Source organism: Zootoca vivipara, chromosome 7 (genome assembly GCF_965207765.1).
Source record: "Zootoca vivipara chromosome 7, rZooViv2.hap1.1, whole genome shotgun sequence".
NCBI classification, from domain to species: Eukaryota; Metazoa; Chordata; class Lepidosauria; order Squamata; family Lacertidae; genus Zootoca; species Zootoca vivipara.
Window position 1 is genome coordinate 62,605,400 of NC_142590.1, and position 18,091 is coordinate 62,623,490.

At 38.8% G+C, this 18,091-nt stretch overlaps 1 protein-coding gene across 15 annotated transcripts in view; it reads right to left on the reverse strand.

Annotated features, from left to right (window-relative positions):
• Window positions 1-182: 182 nt before the first annotated feature.
• The window catches only part of CSDE1 (cold shock domain containing E1), a 28,972-nt gene continuing 11,063 nt past the window's right edge, over window positions 183-18,091 (reverse strand). For 8 of the 15 annotated variants that reach the window (XM_035122142.3, XM_035122143.3, XM_035122141.3 and 5 more), the window contains 17 exons: window positions 17,938-18,047; window positions 17,493-17,585; window positions 16,977-17,074; window positions 16,020-16,101; window positions 15,539-15,667; window positions 15,255-15,380; window positions 14,802-15,014; window positions 13,017-13,157; window positions 12,601-12,759; window positions 11,689-11,796; window positions 10,715-10,890; window positions 8,477-8,589; window positions 6,973-7,092; window positions 6,604-6,782; window positions 5,310-5,473; window positions 2,736-2,868; window positions 183-1,490 (listed from right to left, as the gene is read on the reverse strand). In XM_035122142.3, coding sequence (XP_034978033.1) covers window positions 1,443-1,490; window positions 2,736-2,868; window positions 5,310-5,473; window positions 6,604-6,782; window positions 6,973-7,092; window positions 8,477-8,589; window positions 10,715-10,890; window positions 11,689-11,796; window positions 12,601-12,759; window positions 13,017-13,157; window positions 14,802-15,014; window positions 15,255-15,380; window positions 15,539-15,667; window positions 16,020-16,101; window positions 16,977-17,074; window positions 17,493-17,585; window positions 17,938-18,047 — 2,192 coding nt within the window. In that variant the 3' untranslated portion in view covers window positions 183-1,442. The remainder of the gene's footprint in view (window positions 1,491-2,735; window positions 2,869-5,309; window positions 5,474-6,603; window positions 6,783-6,972; window positions 7,093-8,476; window positions 8,590-10,714; window positions 10,891-11,688; window positions 11,797-12,600; window positions 12,760-13,016; window positions 13,158-14,801; window positions 15,015-15,254; window positions 15,381-15,538; window positions 15,668-16,019; window positions 16,102-16,976; window positions 17,075-17,492; window positions 17,586-17,937; window positions 18,048-18,091) is intronic. The other 7 variants (XM_088674418.1, XM_088674421.1, XM_088674419.1 and 4 more) reach the window with 1 other exon arrangement.

Here is an 18,091-nt window from a genome sequence, read left to right on the forward strand (position 1 = left end):
GGACATGTGCTTTGTACCAGTGAAACCCTTACCAGTAGGTTACAACACTTCATTGAGCCAGCTGGAAAAAGTGTCTAGAATGGCCTGAGAATACAGAAGTTAGTCAACTCTGATCTATACCACATGGAGTATATTTTGCGACCAGGAATAGTCTTAATGAAGGAGTTACAAGATTGAGGCAGTTTTTCAAAATCAGTAAAACTTTATTCTATTTCCATTCTTCGCCATTAACAGAAAAATTGGAGAAAGCAATGTTTGTTTTACAAAGATAATGCATCTCCCAGAGAAGAAAAACCCTAAATTGAGAATAGAGGTAACATGGGAAAAAAACACAGTACTGCCCTCTATTCAAAGAAAATAACTCCTGATCTTTTTGGTTAAAGTAATACTTAGACCAATCATTTAGTTTGCTCGCTTGATAAAGTGTGGCTGAGGGAGGGGAGGGAGGGGAGAGAAGGGGCCTGGAGGGAGGGAAAAAAAAAGCACACAGACATCAACTATTTCACCTTGATGAAAGTCTCAATACAGCTATGGAAAGCCTAAGTATTCTTTTACAGTACACTGGGTGCTGGCTGCAAAAAAAAAATGTCTTCACTTCAGGCACAACTTTTTAAATTTTTTATTCAGTAAAATAAACTGGGTTTAGAAGCTGCAGTGTTCTAAGCAGCAGCAAATTTGTGCATTGTTTTAAATATCTTTAAGTTATCACACTGATGGCACACCTCATCCTTATGAAATTCTGCACTGTGCATGCTAATTGAAGAGAATTACAAAAACTATCAAGTCTACTCTGGAAGATACTTTCAATGTGATCTAGGAGATAACGTTGCTTGCTATATGGACTTTAGTTTAAATGAGACATACAAAAACATTTTAACATTTGGCCATCAACTTAAGGAACTTGTTTGAGTGCTCATACAGGATTCTATATAAACAGTTGGTATAGTCATCCTCATATGGTCCTCAAAACTAGAGCAGAATGAACAGGAACTTAACCTCTCCTGTCTTGAGAGAGAGTAAAGCAACTGAAAGCTAAGGCATTTTAACACCTTGGCAAGATGTGAATTAAGGAAATATATATATATAGATAGATATATGTATATCCTTTCAGTGCAGAATTTCATAAGGTCTACCAGAGTAGAACTGTCTATAATGTTTACTTAAAGAGGCAAAGTAGATTTGCAGTTACCAGTTGCGTTAAATGCACCATTCAAAAAGCTTCTAACACGTGATACTATAAGGCGCCACCTTAGGTTCTCCAGGATGCAACTGTGCATATTTTAAAACTGTTTCATAAATTTATTTTTAAACATAACATGAGGAAGGTGTTAAAACTGGTGTAATAGCTCTTTAGAATTTGGAAGGGATGAATATTGGGATATTCAGTACCCTTCACCAGACCCCACCATTTGCTCCAACATAGTTATTTGCTTTGAGACCAGTTAGTCGATAACACCAGCTTGACGAATCTTTCTCTCTGCACCAAATCCCTGTAAATAGTGAAGTAACTGAATGAGTTTAAACTGGAACTTGAAATCATGAATAAGGAAAGTAAAGAGAGCTGCAAGCAGTCACATATAATCAATATTGCTACTGAGCATATTAGAAGGGAATGCTTTATTCATTTTCATAACATGCTCTCCTTCACTGCCATCTGTCCACACCCAATCATTCCACATGGCCCCTTGATGCTATTCCATCTCTTGTGCTATCACTACTTATTAACCTGTCTCTCTCTCACTGTCTCTACCATGTTTAAACATCCAAATTTCTAAAAATAAAAAGCTCCATTGACTCAACCTCAACTTCTAACTGCCAGCTGCTTGCTCCTTTCCCCCTTTGCTCCAAACTCATGGGCATTGCTTATTCGTGCAATCTTGCCTTCCTTCCTTCCAGTTCTATTCTTGACTCCACTGACTGCTTTTGTTAGAAATAACACATCATATTTTGCTACAAAACCTAAAGCTCTCTGAGGTGCCCTTGCCCTCTCCAACTAGCTCCCTTTAGCACAGATGAGTTTTTCCGCAATTTACACAACACTTTGTCCCCCCCTCACCAACCTTGAAGACTACTCTACACAATATTCCCCAAATCTCTTCACTGGCACCCTTTAAAAAATAATAAGCAGAGGCTCCACATCTATACCGTTTAAAAATCTCCAGTTTTACCATGTCTTTTTAGCCCTTAGTCTGCCAGTTACATCCCTGCTAATGACAGCACTCTCTTATAGAATCCTCTGCAATCTGACAGTCTCTCTCTCTCTCGGTCTTATAAGATAACTCCACACATGTTCCTTAAACATTTAGTACCTCTTCTCTCCCATCAAATCCCTCTTTTTCAAAGGGTTTTTGACTGACCCATTACCTTCAATCTTCTCACACATTCATGTACTCCCACCATTTTCTACCCCCCCCTGTTTATTTTGGAATTACACTCACTAGAGAAGAGGCACTCTAAAATCTTGCACTGTGTTCCAGTTTATCGTTTAAGTCCTTTGTACTTCCATGTTCAACTCAGTTTCAGCAACCTAAGAAATCCAGCATCCTGTCTCAACTGCCTTTGGGAAAAATTGAGTTCCTAAAGTATTTTATGTCCTTCCATCTTTTGCTGATGATTAACATTTACTAGAATTCCTAACAATTAAAAGGAAGTTGCCTGGCTTCTTATCCAGTATGTCCCAGAAGCGGAAATCCCAGTGTTATGACGACACATCAGGCAAATGTCCTATAACATACCTTTGAATTATCCGGTCCCCTTGGCTGACGAAGAACAGTTAGACGAGGAGCGCTGGCATCATCCAAAGTAATGCTCTTTAAGCGATTAACAAGTCTATCAGGACGTGGAGCAGCTATGGCCTTAGCACCTTCACTGTTAATAGAAACAAACTAAATCATTGGGGGAAACACATAGATGTGTATTTTAATGTTTTGTTATTTTTTTTCAAAGCGAGAAAAAGCCAACATTCTACTATAACAGCATTCATGCTGGTTATTAATATCCTTTTCCACACTGCCCTGGAATAACTGTTTAATTTTGAAGGGGGATTCAGTGCAAGATATATGGACATCCTACAATGACAAATGTAGTTTTGATGTTGGATAAAGTTCCATTATCTAAATGCATCTCAACAGGTAGATGCATTCATAATCTGCAGTAATATTACGCTCATGGTAGTAATCATGGCATGCGTGAAAGTCACTGCGTTAAGACAGCAGCTTTAATAAGTGTGCATCTGGACTGCCAGTATCTGTAGCACTCTGGCATGTAGACAATGCTCAACTATTATTCATCTGTATTTGCACATTTCTCATTAGACACCAGTACTGAACTGTCCCCTCACTAAGTAAGTTGTGGACCAATGCAGGGGGCTTCAAAGTAGGTAAAGGGAATCCCTGAGAATGTTTCTCCCACCCAAAGACCCACATCTCTCCAAATCTAGATAACATCTCAGACTGTATGTGCCATCTGTATGATTCCAAGAGGCAAAAGGAGGGGAGTGAGCATACACACAAAGTGAAAGAGGTGATAAGCTGTTTGGAATACAAGTGAGTTTTCTACTGAGCCAACCCCCAGAAGTCATAAACCATGTGATTCAGGGTACCAGCTGAAAACCTTTTATATACGATGATTACAAAGTGGAAATGTGAGAATTTGAAGTGCCTATCTTCTGTTTCTGCACACATGCAAAATAAAGCTGACAGTAATGGGAATGCAGGAAGCAATAAAATATGAGGAAAAACAGGATTATAAAAACATGAAGTACAACAAAAAGCACAAGAAACCCACAACATAAATTGGAGACAGGAAAGTGCCAAGAAAGGCACAATGAAAGAAATACTGCAGCGCAATTTTGTGCTAAGAATGACAATTGGAATGGTAGAATAAGATCAAAATGTTTTGAAGTGGTTCCACTGATACTAATACTACAAGTATTTAGGCAAGTATAACTGTGCTTCAGCCTTAAAGTTTTTTAAAAAAACCCTCCACCAATGATAACTGAATTATGGGGTAAGAAAGATCCGAGAAGGAAAACAGTAATGAAACTATAGTGATTTTTGTACACACAATGGTTTGTGTCCAAATGCAAGTACAGGCACGGACCACTTAAGGCGTGCCCGACATATGGCTGACTGTGCACGCACACATTGCGCTGAACCCAGAAGTGACCCCAAAAGTCACAAAAAAGGTGGAATGGGGTGGGTTTTTTAAAAAAGGTTTCAAATGCACACAATTTAACTTAAAACACACAGTGCCTTGGAACATAACCACCATGTAAACTGTGAGTTGCCCGTAGAAGACTGCTCACAAAACCTGGCTTTCCCAACCCTCCCCATGATTACAGCATATAGGGAGCTTTGCTGTCACAAGATGTTTCTGGTTTTCCCACTGCTGCCCTTATGTGCCCTCCCCCCAAGACCTCTCCTGAGAATCCCAATCTCCTGCACCTTTTGGGGAAGGGGGGAGAATGAAAGAGGCTGAAATACAAAAAAGAGGACAGGTAAGCCATGTTGCATGAGTGATCATTTGTTCACAAAACATTAGGATTGCAACCCATTATGTTTTGCAGATCCAAAAACAAGGGAGAATAGGAAGTTAAAGAGCTGATAGAACAATATATATAGAGAGAGTAACTACTCAAGGAATTCATACATTTAGGAAATGGTCCTTGCACAGTATCTGGAGTACCGATTTTTTTTTAAGGTTTTGGAAATGAGTGGCACAGTAGTATTTCAAGCTTACAAATGTGTAAAATGAGTTCCTGAAAGGAACAGGTGAAGAAACAGAACATTAAAAGTTTATTAGCAAACAGAGGGGGAAACCCAAACAGATGTATGTTGAATGCTAAAGAAAGCAGCTCATGAAAGACATATTTGATGTGGCACTACTGGGCTATAATGGATGTGCTGGCAGAGGCTGATGACAGCTATCTAGTCCAAAACATCTGAAGCGCACAGAGTTGGGGAAGGCTGCTATAAATGAAGAGAATCAATGAATGGAGTATGTATAACATTATGGTGCAAGGTAGGCCAATTTCCCCCTCTTCTTTCCCAATTTTCCCTTTTAAACCAACACCCTCAACATTAACTCATCCCATGTGGTACAAAGCCATAAGGAAAGAAGGGCCACTGAAAGGCCCCTATACACAAAGCTTAATAGATTTTCAATAATTTGTTCACCAGCAGCTACTTTCAAGATTCCAACTTGAGGCAGCTCAAGGATGCCTGCCAATTCCCTATGAAGAAATCAGATCAGTATTGCTTGGTTTCCCCTCTGCAAGAGAGTAAGGTAAATTAGTATCTTTTGCTTACCTAACACGCCACACATTACAGGCACTGCATTTCCCTGTGCGTTGATTGAGGATGACTGAAAACTCTACTTCGTCACCAGCCTGCAGTTCCACACCATCCTGAACTTCTTTCACGTGAAAAAAGAGCTTTTTGCTGTCACCCACTTCATAGTTTATGAAACCAAACTGAAAAAGGAATGGAAATTGTCTTATCAATTGCACAACCTGAGCAATCAAATTGTTTACAAGTAGGACTGAAATTTATTTACCAACAGCACATAATTTAAACTATTTAGGGTGATATCCAGTGATAGTCATACTCAAAGTACCGTAGACCCACTGAAATAAATGGATTCTACTATCATCTTAAATGTTTCTTGACAAAAGGGAAAGCGGATCTCATTTTTAGAAAAACATTTTAGCCCTGCCCGATAAGATACTAAAAGAGAAATCGAAGGGGAGCACAATCCATACAGTGGGCAAATGGTGGGATTTGAAAATGTAAAAAATGAAAATTGGCATGGGGAAAGTGTAAAAGACTGTGTGCAGCAGAAACAGAATGGGAGGGTGGGAGAACAGCAGGGAATGGAGTGGACAAGAGTTGGTGTAGGCTGAAAGACTTAGGGATTTTAATTGATGGACGGATTAAAAAGGTCTGATCTGGATTGGTGTAAGGGACTGGTCGGGACTCCTAGGGAAATGTTTTCTGGGGAAGGGAGGGGGGGTCTAGATGGGATTTTGTTTATTTCAATTTTTTTTTCTAGAGTATTAGAACTGGAAAATTGTGGGGTACTTATGGGGGGAATTTAGAGGCTAAAAGGGGTTTAATTAGAGATAGATATGTGTATGTATGATTTTTATTTCTCTAGTAATAAGTATTTTGGAACTTAAGATATGGATATGTAAGATTCTGTTTTGTTTTGTTTTGCATATTATGAAAGCTGTCTGAATGGGGTGTAGAGTAGATTCGGGAAGGGGAGGGCGGGGAAGTCGGGAATTTTTGTTTTTCCTTTTTGTTTTTCCTTTTTTTTCTTTTTTCTTGCTCTTTTTGTATTTTTGTATATTTTTTGTCTTTTTGTGTCTTGTATTTTTGTATGTTTTTGGTTGTTTGAAAAAATCTCTAATAAATATATTTTTTTTAAAAAAGATACTAAAAGAGAAAACATTTGTAACAGGTCTCTCCATGATCAATAATATTTTCATACTTCCTGGCTTCTATCAAGATTCAAGAACTGTAATCTTGTTTTTTACACTCAAATGCAGAAAAATCACACAAACAGCAAAGACGTGGCTTGCATCTCAAGAAGTCCTCTCACCTGATCTTTCACACATTCCACGGTGGCTCTGCGGAAAGGTGTAATGTTACAAGCCATTGTTTGTCCATTTTGACCAAGGACACAAAGCTGGAACTTTACGGTTTCTCCTTTTTGCAGACAGTCCCCCTTGTTTGCCATACCAACAATTCCAAAAGGATAGACTTCACCTTTCATTTCTCCTGGAGAAGCAAGCATAACACAAATACATGTAATGGCTAAGAATTCTGAAGTAGCAGCTTCCATGTCATTTAGACATCACATTGTAACATGCAAGTCTCACTTCAACCAACTTTCCTAGAAAGATTCATTAAGGTACCAAACCAACTATGGAATTAGATCAGTGTACTACTGGAAAGGGACACTACTCACCATCTTCCATGACTTCAATCATTCCCTGGTATTCAGTCTGGGTGGGATCTACACTCCTGAGAGGACGAATTACTTTACCCGTGTAAACAGCTGGATCAGCCTCATCTGTGATGCCATTCACTATAAAACAAGGTAATCCGCATTACAAGTGGCAATCTTTCCCAAAGAACTTTATGGAGCATAGCAGAGTCACCCTGTATCAAGTAAAACCTGTCCTACCAAGGCTAAAGGTATGGAAATCTAAAAGTGGCTCAGGTTTGCAAAATGCAGGGGGGGGGGATGGAATCTAGGTAGAAAGTTAGCCCTTAATACTTTTTTTTCTAATATTTGCTATCTGGAAACACAGTAGTACATCACTAGATGAAAACAGCAATTCATCCACATACTGTCAGTACTGGCTTTTCTTCATGTTTGGGAAGGGCACAAAGTACACCTAACTATGCACTTCACGTTTTCCTTGTATATGGAACCTGATGGCATCACATTCTAATGTGCAACTCCCCACGTACATTCTAAGACAGGCTTCCTCAACCTCAGCCCTCCAGATGTTTTGAGACTACAATTCCCTTCATCTCTGACCACTGGTCCTGCTAGCTGGGGATCATGGGAGTTGTAGGCCAAAAACATCTGGAGGGCCGAGGTTGAGGAAGTCTGTTCTAAGATGTAACACTACATCTCCAGCATGAAAGTTTAAATAAGTTTACTGTCAATTTTTCTACTGCAGTGTTTCCCAATATTGAGTAGTGCAATTCTCCAATTTGTGGCTATTATAGGGTAAAGTTGTTCAGTTCTATATCCTTGCTATTCAGTTTCCAATACAGTGTTCCAAAATATTTTCTATCAGAATCTGCAACCCATATGAAGACAGCAAGGTTCCCACCCTTCAGTCAAAATACTGTATAGGAATACAGAGTCAAACAACAACACTTTATAGCAAGGGTGAGGAACCTTTTGGGCTCCATGGGCTAGATCCTGATCAGGATCAGCCTCACAGACCAAATATGACAGGTGCGTGGAACCAGCTATATGCCAATCACACATCATTATGATATCATGATTGATTGATTTATACTCCACACTTGACAAAATCCTTTGTGGGGTTTTCCAAGTGAGAAGGCTATTTTTTAAAATGCAAGCGTTTTACTGTTTTCACAGCAGCAGTTGTAGTTGCAGCAGCTGCTGCCAACTTATTTGTCCCCTTTGTCCTGCTTTTCATGTCATATATGTGTTTGTTTTATCTAATCCAAAACACTAATAGAACAAGTTTGTAATTAGCCTTGTTTCTAAGCAAGAATTGCCCTCAGGCAACGAAGACAGATCTAATTCTCACTTCTAGTTTTGGATAATCAATCATTACAGTGGAACACTGAGGCTGGAATTAAGTTCCTGTTTTTCAAACCTGGGATAAATGCAACAAGCAGGCACCCACAAAACTGTCAGCACCAAGTACATACCCTTTGAGGACCAATATTTGGCTTTAAAAGAAATTTAAAAACAGCTTTACCTGCATGTGTCTTGTTCACTTTCTCTGCACTGACTTTGTTTCCTTTGCCTTTTGATAAGCTGTATTCAACCATATCACCAAGTTCCAGGCTATCGATATCACCACAGAATTCACTGCAAACAATTATAAAGAAATCTTGAGTATGCATAAATGTGACAAAGAATGCCATCCCAACAAATTTTACATTTTTAGCAAACCAATACAAATGGGATGATCTTGAGAATCTAATTACTTTTCAAGCATTCACAGTGCAGCAGGCTGCATATCATGTAGAAGACCTCGTTTATTAATCAGAGGGCAAATGTAAGAGCCCTATGCAACACCCATAGCATGCCACTATCAACAACATTACAAATGGATCTTCCATGAGTATTTTTACATCAGCCATTATTTGTGTACATCAAAATGAGCGTATACAATGTGAATATGCAGCATATATAAAGTGGGGATGTTTATGTCACTAGTATAGGAGCAAAAAACCTATGCCCTCAGCAGATGCTGTACAACTCACATTAGCCTAACTCAACACAACCAATAGTCAGAGACAATGCGAGTTGTAGTCCAGCAACATATGGAGGACCACAAAGTTCCACACTTCTGCACTAGTGTTCTCATGTAGAACATCCATAAGGAGCTTTTGAAGTTTACAGGGCAGAACGTTAAGAGCCTATCAAAGCATGCTTTAGAGAGCAATAAATCAAAGCTACAGTGGTACCTCTAGTTACGAACTTAATTTGTTCTGGAGGTCCGTTCTTAACCTGAAACTGTTCTTAACTAGAGGCATGCTTTCACTAATGGGGCCTCCTGCTGCCGCTGCGCCACTAGCACACAATTTCCATTCTCATCCTGGGGCAAAGTTCTCAACTCGAGGTAACTCTTCCAGGTTAGCGGAGTTTGTAACCTGAAGCGTTTGTAACCTGAGGTGTTTGTAACTTGAGGTACCACTGTTTATCTATTTTGCTATTCCAAGTGACTGAAAGGTCTTTAACTTGTTACACATATACACTGGAATAATACTTTTGATAAGCTTTGTAAAGGTAAAGCATAAAGGACCTCTGGGCAGTTAAGTCCAGTCAAAGGCAACTATGGGGTGTGGTGCTCATCTTGCATCATGTGGCCAGCATAACTAAACCGCTTCTGGTGCAGCGGAATACCAATGGGTATGTCTGTTGCTGTATAGCAGGGGTGTCCAACAGGTCAATCGTGATCGACCAGTTGATCCCCGGATGATCGTGGTCGATTGTGGGATCCTCATCACTCGTGTTTAGAATCATTCTCCGTCCCTCTCCCCATAGTCTTTCCCTGCGTTGCATTTAGTGTGTGTTCTTCTGTTAGCGGCTGTGTTGTTGGTGAGAGATTCATTTCAATTATCCACACTCAACAACTCTGAACTCCCCCCCCCCATGGGTAGAACACTGCCAGTTGTTTTTTCTAGGAGTAGATTGCTGTTTCTTGGGAGTTGGACGTCCCTGCTGTATAGCATGAGTGAAAAACCTTGTAAGAGCCAGAGAGAGGCTTGCAGGGCACCCAGGCCTGAGATTCTCCATCCCTGCTGCATAGAGCACTCATGTTCCACTTTTTTTAGGATTATAGGAAGATTTTTTCACATTAAGGTTAACATGCAGTCTGCGGGGAGCAGACAAAGCATGCTATTCTACCTTGCAAACCAACCAACTCAGTATTAACCATCTGTTCCACAGCAGGATGCACAGGGACTCTTGCTTGCTACTGTGTGCAAAGATCTGAGGATCCAGACACTAATCCGGCACTGGCATTAGACAAGTGGAACAAAGCAGCAGCTTCTGCCGCATCATCCTAAACCTGTTTGGGGAGCAGTAGTCACAGTCACAAATCCAATTATGAGTCAATGAGTATCTTCTGCTAGCAGGTGACTCCACCTATCTCAGAATTCTGTGCCCTCACTGGAAATTTTCATCCTCCTTCCAGATGTTCTATGTACACCAAAGGAGGTTCCCACTTTTCAAAACCACTGGGGCACACTTAAATGAGATGGTAACGGTTTCCATATAAGGACTGCAGCACATGACATCATGATGCAAGAGCTGACCACATGGACCCCCTTCCAATATATCCACATTACTGTTAGTAATCTCAAGGAACAGTCAGTGGTGATGTGGACTCCTGTGTGCTGCTGTATGGATCATGCAGAAGCTGCTTCATCTGGCCTGTACCATGCCTGATTTAATGACCAACAAACTCTTAGACTAATCAACTTGCCTGTAATGGAAGAAAATCTCCTTATCGTGATTGGCTGTTTCAATAAATCCAAAGTTATCCTTTAGAGTTGCCACATATCCTAAAAGCCTTTTTGAACTGTAGTTTCTACCAAGCATTCTTACAGATGTAGCTGTTTGCAACCCAGTTCTCTTCACTTCACAGACTGTAAACTCAACCTGTTTGGGAAAAGATATCTGTTAGACAAAATAAAATGCCTTCCAGAAGGATTGGGAAGATCACATGCAATCTAATGAGACATTTTGCTTTTTCTCAGAAGTGAAAACAATTTATGGTAGTATTAGCTCTCTTTTGAAAATCCCCTCACTGAGGCTATTCAGTTCTCAAGGGTTGAAGTCAGTACTCTCTTATTATGCCATTTGAAGTTGAACGTCATCAGTCTCATTTGTAGTCAAACAAGAGGAGGGATTCACATACTAATTCACAACTGTTTTTCACAGTGACACCATTGTTTTTGTTGAGATCTTATTTTTAAAAAAAATATATTACACAAAAGCAGCTTTAAACAAATCTTAATCCAGGGACACAAGATGTTGGTGTAAGGTTCATAGCCTGAATGGTTCTCAGCTTCTGAAGAGAGTCGACAAATATGCACCAGTTCTCAGTATACTCTAAAAATATTAAGAAGTTATAGGTAGGTAGCCGTGTTGGTCTGAGTCGAAACAAAATAAAAAAATTCCTTCAGTAGCACCTTAAAGACCAACTAAGTTTTTATTTTGGTATGAGCTTTCGTGTGCATGCACACATCAGATTTCGTGCATGCACACGAAAGCTCATACCAAAATAAAAACTTAGTTGGTCTTTAAGGTGCTAGTGAAGGAATTTTAATATTAAGAAGGTAATGAGGTAGTAATGACAAATAAACACAGTGAAAACTGAAAAACCAGAAGGATCTCTAGAAGTATTTTACCCAATCATGGGCATTCTTACGTTTTTAAAAATAGTATGCATATTACCTTATCTCCTATCTGAGGAGAAGTAGATCCTTCCACATCCTTAGCCTGATAGGGAATGGTCAGCTTCTCCCCACAATCATCATAAGCAATTATTCCCTCTTCAGCTTCCTAAAAGTGGGGCAGGGAGAGAGGAAATAAAATATAAGAAGGTCAAAACTGAAGGAATTTAACTTTTTCCAATAGACCTCAGTCTGACAGTCAATACAAATGTGAAATGCTAGTGTGAACAGTGTCAGAAAATATACTAAGCTTTGTCATCATTCATGAAATTCACTAGTTTTGACATCAATGTATTTATACAGGGAAACACCTCATTTTTAAAAATGATGTATAACCAATCACTGTTGGAACTTCAAGAAAGCCTATCCTATCTTTTTCTACTTAGGATTATACACGAAAGTAGTATTAATTAGGTAACTCATGACCAGTTTCTGAAATATATATTACCAAGTTTCCACTGAACAGAGATATTGGTAGCATTAGTGTAATCAGGATCTAATTAAAAACCCTAAACTATTTTAGCAATGAGGAAGAATAATGCAACCGGTATGTTTTAACTGGATACTTAGTATAAGAATAAGTTTACAGCCGAGAGATGCTCCTAAGATTCAGCACCTATGTTTATTTCTACAACCAAAAAGTATCTACACTGTGCTGATAGAAAACCCAAACCTTGCAACCACACTAAGTAAATCAAGTTTAGACACACTTGCAATACCAGCTTTTGTACTTCCATTATCTTGTTGGAATATATGTGTTTATCCCTATCAAAGGACACATGAAAAATAAAAGTACGGAAACTGTTATCTTCAGCCAGAGAATGTTTATAAATATATTCCTTGTCTAATCATTATAGACATTTTCAGTTATTATTCTACAGAGAAACTGAAGAAAAACCCCAGGCGGTATTACCTTCTCTTTGCCTTTATTTGGACTAGAGGGTTTGGCAGAAGTAGCTTCCTTTTCTATAGTGCCCACAAAGCGATTATCTGACTGGGTGTGGAATGAAACAGTGCCTTTTGGAAGTTTCTTAATCCTTATAGCATGATTTCTTTGAGCAGACAGCATATCCTGGAAGAGGAAGGTCATGAAATTAATAAAATGATAAAAAGTGACTGAATTCTGCAGCTGATACTGTATTGTTTTATTTTATTTGGCTGTTTTCATTATTAGTTTTATCTCTGCCTTAATTAGTACAGTAAGCAATCTTGAGATCTTATTAGATGAAAGATAGTAACAAAGCATAGTACGTCAGCAAATATACGGTAAATAAATGACCTGAAGCAACATGAAGTTGGTAAACTTAAATTGAACAAAATTGTACTTACAGGAACCACAGTAAATTCTACTTCATCTGAAATGTGGAGCTGGTTCCCATCTAGAATTTCACTGAAGTGAAAGAACATGCGGGCATCTCTGTCAACACATTTAATGAAACCAAAGCCATCCCTCATTGCAGCAATCACACCCTGTGGACGCAACACATAGGTCAGTAACTATAGCTGATGAAGAATCCTCAGAGCAGGGACTCCCAAACTTGGGTCTCCAGCTGTTTTCAGACTACAACTCCCATCATCTGTAGCTAGCAGGACCAGTGGTCAGGGATGATAGGAACTGTAGTCCAAACACAGCTGGAGACCCAAGTTTGGGAAATCCTGCCTTAGAGGATTATCTGTCAGATACAACAGAATACAATCTAGTCCACAATGTTCTAGGCATTCTCTCCTTGCCTTAAAAAAACAGTCATCAGCCTAATAAGTCAATGAGAGAACTCAAGCCACATGTGAACCAAGCGGAAAAGAAATGTTATGAAATAATGACACGTCTATGGCAGTAATTTGTGCCCAGCATCTTCCCCAACTCCTAGAAAAACCCTACAATGGAAGAGCATAAAAAGCTCATTGACTCAGATAAATGGTAGTTTTTTAGGAAAACACTAAGACTTAGTCAAATCCAGAGCAAGCAGACAATATCTCAGTGAACTGTTTCCTTCCCACAAAGTTTTTTCTTCCTTTTCTCACTCTTAATTCCTGAGTGAACAAAAACTGTGAGGCATTATTCATTTAAAATAACTGTATTCTCAGATGGAGGATTCAAAACATTGTGCAACTAGCTGTACAAGTCCCAACATGGCTCTGAACTTGCAAGTCTTTGAGGTAAGCTCAAATTGCTCTCTGAAATCTAACATCAGTTTTTAAGATGCAAAACTCTTTCTGAAAACTGAGATAAAGGGAGGTGGAAAGAGGTAACAAAAGGATTTCAATGCAATTCCTGATACACATTTCCTTTAAAACGGGATATGTAAATCAGAAAATTTTCTCTTTTACAAATGCAAGTTTCATGTACTCCCTTCTCCATGGGAGCAATCCAGCACTGGAATGCCCTCCCATTGTCATGCTTATTATTATATTTCTTGGTCACTTATCTAAAAAATAAATGACTTCCATTTCCTCTCCACCACCATGACCTCCCCCCCCCCAAAAAAAATCTGCTCCAGAGGGTTTCCCAACCACCCAGAAGTTGGGAATATGAGGGTGCACAAGGGCTGGAGGGGATGAAAATGAGGATGTTCTGTTGTGCGCATGGAAATTTGTTCTGTAAGCAAACCTGCAATACCGGATACAACCCATTCCCCGCATAGGAACCAACCCCCACTTGATCAACTTCCAAGTTTCTGAAGAGTTCAGACTGAGGCACAAGAAACAACCTCTGATTATGCAGAAATGTGGTACTGGATATTATCAGTCAGGTGCCCAAAATATTTATAATATGTATACAGACATATAGAAGTTAAAACTGTAAAACTGCAGCTTGCTGCATCTTCTATCAAAGGCCTCATTGGAAAATAATTCCTCACGTAGCCAGGAGAAATGCAACGTGCTGAAGATTCAGACAACTTCTCAGGACTATTTCAGTGTTCATTGCTACATAAATCTAGCATCATTCTACAGTACCAGCAATGTTAAGTGAGGCAACAGTAATTATATCCTATTTCTCTGTGTAGAACACTTACATCTGAGTAGATCTCTATAAGATTGTGCTGTAATTCTCACTGAGTTCAATGGAGCATACTCCTATGAAAGTAGACATGGCATGCAGTTTTAATTACTTACCATTTCTCTAGCCTCATTAGTGAGTTGGAAAGAATTGGGAAGAACTTCAATATTAGTGGCTCGTTCCAATTTGTCACGCCGATCTGTTGAAATGTTGAATCTAACGTGGTCACCTTCCAACAGCGTCACTTTTGATTTTGTATCTTTGTCTCCAAATGGAAGTTCTTTAGGAATCACAAAGTCTACTTTTATACGCCCAGGTAATGGGTCATTCTGATCAGAGTACAAAAAAGGCCACATTAGAGCTTTCATGGATTGCACAGTTTTAAAACATCAACTGAGAGCTGCACAAGTTCCATCTTTCATTGTAGCACCCAAGGATGCCTCTTTCATTAATGATTTCCCCAATTTGTTTCCCTTTACAGAATTTGCTCAGTGTCATAGACTATCAAAGTACTTTAAAAAACATTTACAAATAAATTTCTGTACACAGTAATGCAAGATATTTGCTACCTGATTTTTGTTGGGTACTTTTGGAATTACTTTGGTTACTGTTCCCTCAAAGTGTTCAATGCTGATATCTTCAAAAATAACAGTTCCTTGAGGCAAAAGTCTTACATCAGTTGCAACTTCTTTACCCTATAAGCAGAAAATTAAGCCAAATAGTCAACTGGTTAAGTAGTTACAAGGACCAACAATAGGTCACACAACATACAAATCTAATAGAGACATTTAAGGAAGTTCCTGCAATGTCATGCATTTACAATTTAAGTTGGAATTAAGAAATTTGGTCTTACATTTCTGTCTTTGATTGTGAACTCCACATCATCACCAGGCTGTAAGGCTTCTAGGTCACCTTTAAATTCACTATAGTGAAAGAATATCTCCTTTACAACATCACCTCTTTCAATGAATCCAAAGGCTTCCTAAGAAGAAAATAGGATCGTTAAGCAAAGAGATACTATCTTGATCTATATCCACCTAGCTGGAAGAAGACATTTTTTGGTGACTAATAGTCATTAGAAAGATTTACAGCTAAAAAAGGTGCATATATAAAAACTTTTTAAAGGAGGAATGAGTGAATTATATAAAGCCCAATCTAATGCCTGCTCTCTCAGATGCAAGATATAATGTTCAATTAGACTTACTCCCAAGCAACCTTACATGGAAGTTCTGTCTCAAAAGTCCTAGAATAAGTCTATACACCTTCTCCTCCACACCCACATGGTTCCATAACTGTACAAGTAAATTTCAGAAAGTAGTTAAGTGTTAATTTACCTTCATGGCACAAACTACTCCTTGACACCGAGCTTGTTTCTTTTTCAAAAGCATAATGTTACGAGCACTTACAGCACCAGTACTACGGGACAAAGTAGATGAAGGTCACACAAGGAAAATATAATTCAATGACTTATCACAATACAGCCAACTAGAGAATGATTCTTAAATTCTATGAGTGACTCCAGTTGTGTTTCTCTAGGGTTGCCATATTTCAAGAGGTACAAATTCAGACACCAAAAATTGTTTTAGGGCTATCGCCTGATAGCTCCTCTGCTGCCAAGCCCAGGTTACACACAAAATTAAACCCCGAATGCAGGACATCTGCTTCAAAATGTAGAATCCCCCCCCCAGATGGACATGTAGGACCCCCCCCAAAAGGACATGTCCAGGAATTCCCAGACATATGGAAACCCTAGTTTATCCCACCAGAGCAGATTGGGGGGGACGGACTAGGAGGGATGAGTTGCATGAGTTGGTGCAAAACTGGGTCACCTTATATGTTTAATGTGCTAAATTCTATTCTACAAACTGGAAAGGCATAAGTCTCCTTTCGTTATGACCAGGATATTTTAAGATGAAAACATCACACTACTACAATCTCTACTTAAGTACACATTCACATTTAGGTCTTAAAAAAAAAAGTAGCAAGTTTCCTGTCATGCAGATTATCCTTTTGTCAGTGAAAGAAAAAGGTAAACTGACTAGCAATTTTAATAACCACTCAAAAACAAAGCATCTTCAGAAACTTGATCTGAATGGCCTTTACAAAGTTTGCTAAGTATACAGGTAAAGGTACCCCTGACCATTAGGTCCAGTCGTGACCGACTGTGGGGTTGCGGCACTCACCCGCGTCCCAATAAGTATACTTCAACTCAAAGTAGTAACACTAGTTTCTGGAGATCTTTACTACCTTAGAGCTAACATGGATTGAGTCATTACAAGGTATCTACTTACTGTTTATTTGTATCAATAATGAAGTTAATTTTATCTCCGGTTTCCAGCTGTACATTTCCTTCAACATCTTCTGGGGTATAAGTTAAGTAGAATACTTCCTGTGAATTAAAATTTGATATCATTAATATTTTGCTACGACTAGAGAAATTTATAAAGTCCTGGTTAGTTTAAACTTCTGAGTTTCAGAACTTGGGAAGTGTGCAGAATATTTGACGGTTTATTAGCATTTTATGAAACTAAAAAATAGTCACAGTGAAGACATTAGTAAACAGTTAACTTTTCTGCTTCATTTTAACTAGCCATATAATTCTAGACTGAAGTTGTGAAAATATTTCAGATTTACAGTCAAAACATGAAGTCAGATGTTTTTCTATTTCAATAAATAAGTTTTTAGCAATTTAAATTTTAACTTTTTAAAGCAAGTACAGTTTTTTCACTGTCTACTCTGGCAAGTATTTTAGTTTAAATCATATTGGAGGATCAGTCAAAAAGTTTAAGTAAATACATAAGTTTTACCCCATTACGTTCGTAGCATACACTCCCTGTTGGACTCTGACCCGGGGCAGCTGGAGACTTACTCTCTAAGTTGTGAGGAACAGCACACACAACCTACCAGTCAAAAAAAAATCCATTGCTAATTATTTCCAGAGGCAGCATTATGCATCAGACTGTTAGTTTTCTATAATACACTTGGGGATGCACTTTACAGGTAACCCACAACAGTATGCCATGCTGCAAAGCTTATATCTTACAGTACTTTTGTTAACTGTAAGAATTGTTCTTGGTTAGGTAAAACCACAATTTTTACGTGCTTGCCAAAACAAGCGGAAAAAATTAAATTTGAGAAAAATATTTCTATGCAACCAAGGAGAGGCATGCTACACTCAACTCTGCCCTTGTTTGTCTGACCACAGCAGATGCAAATGGCATGCATGGAAAAAAGCTTATCATAGCCACTAACTTGTCCATTTATTCGCTCTTCAGGTAATGTTTCTGTTTTAATCTTCACCAATTTAATAGCAATCGGTTTTCCAGTTCGCCGGTCAGAAGATACTTCAAATTCAACATCATCTGTAAAGCAATTGAAGTTTTATCAATGACACAAGACAGGTCTA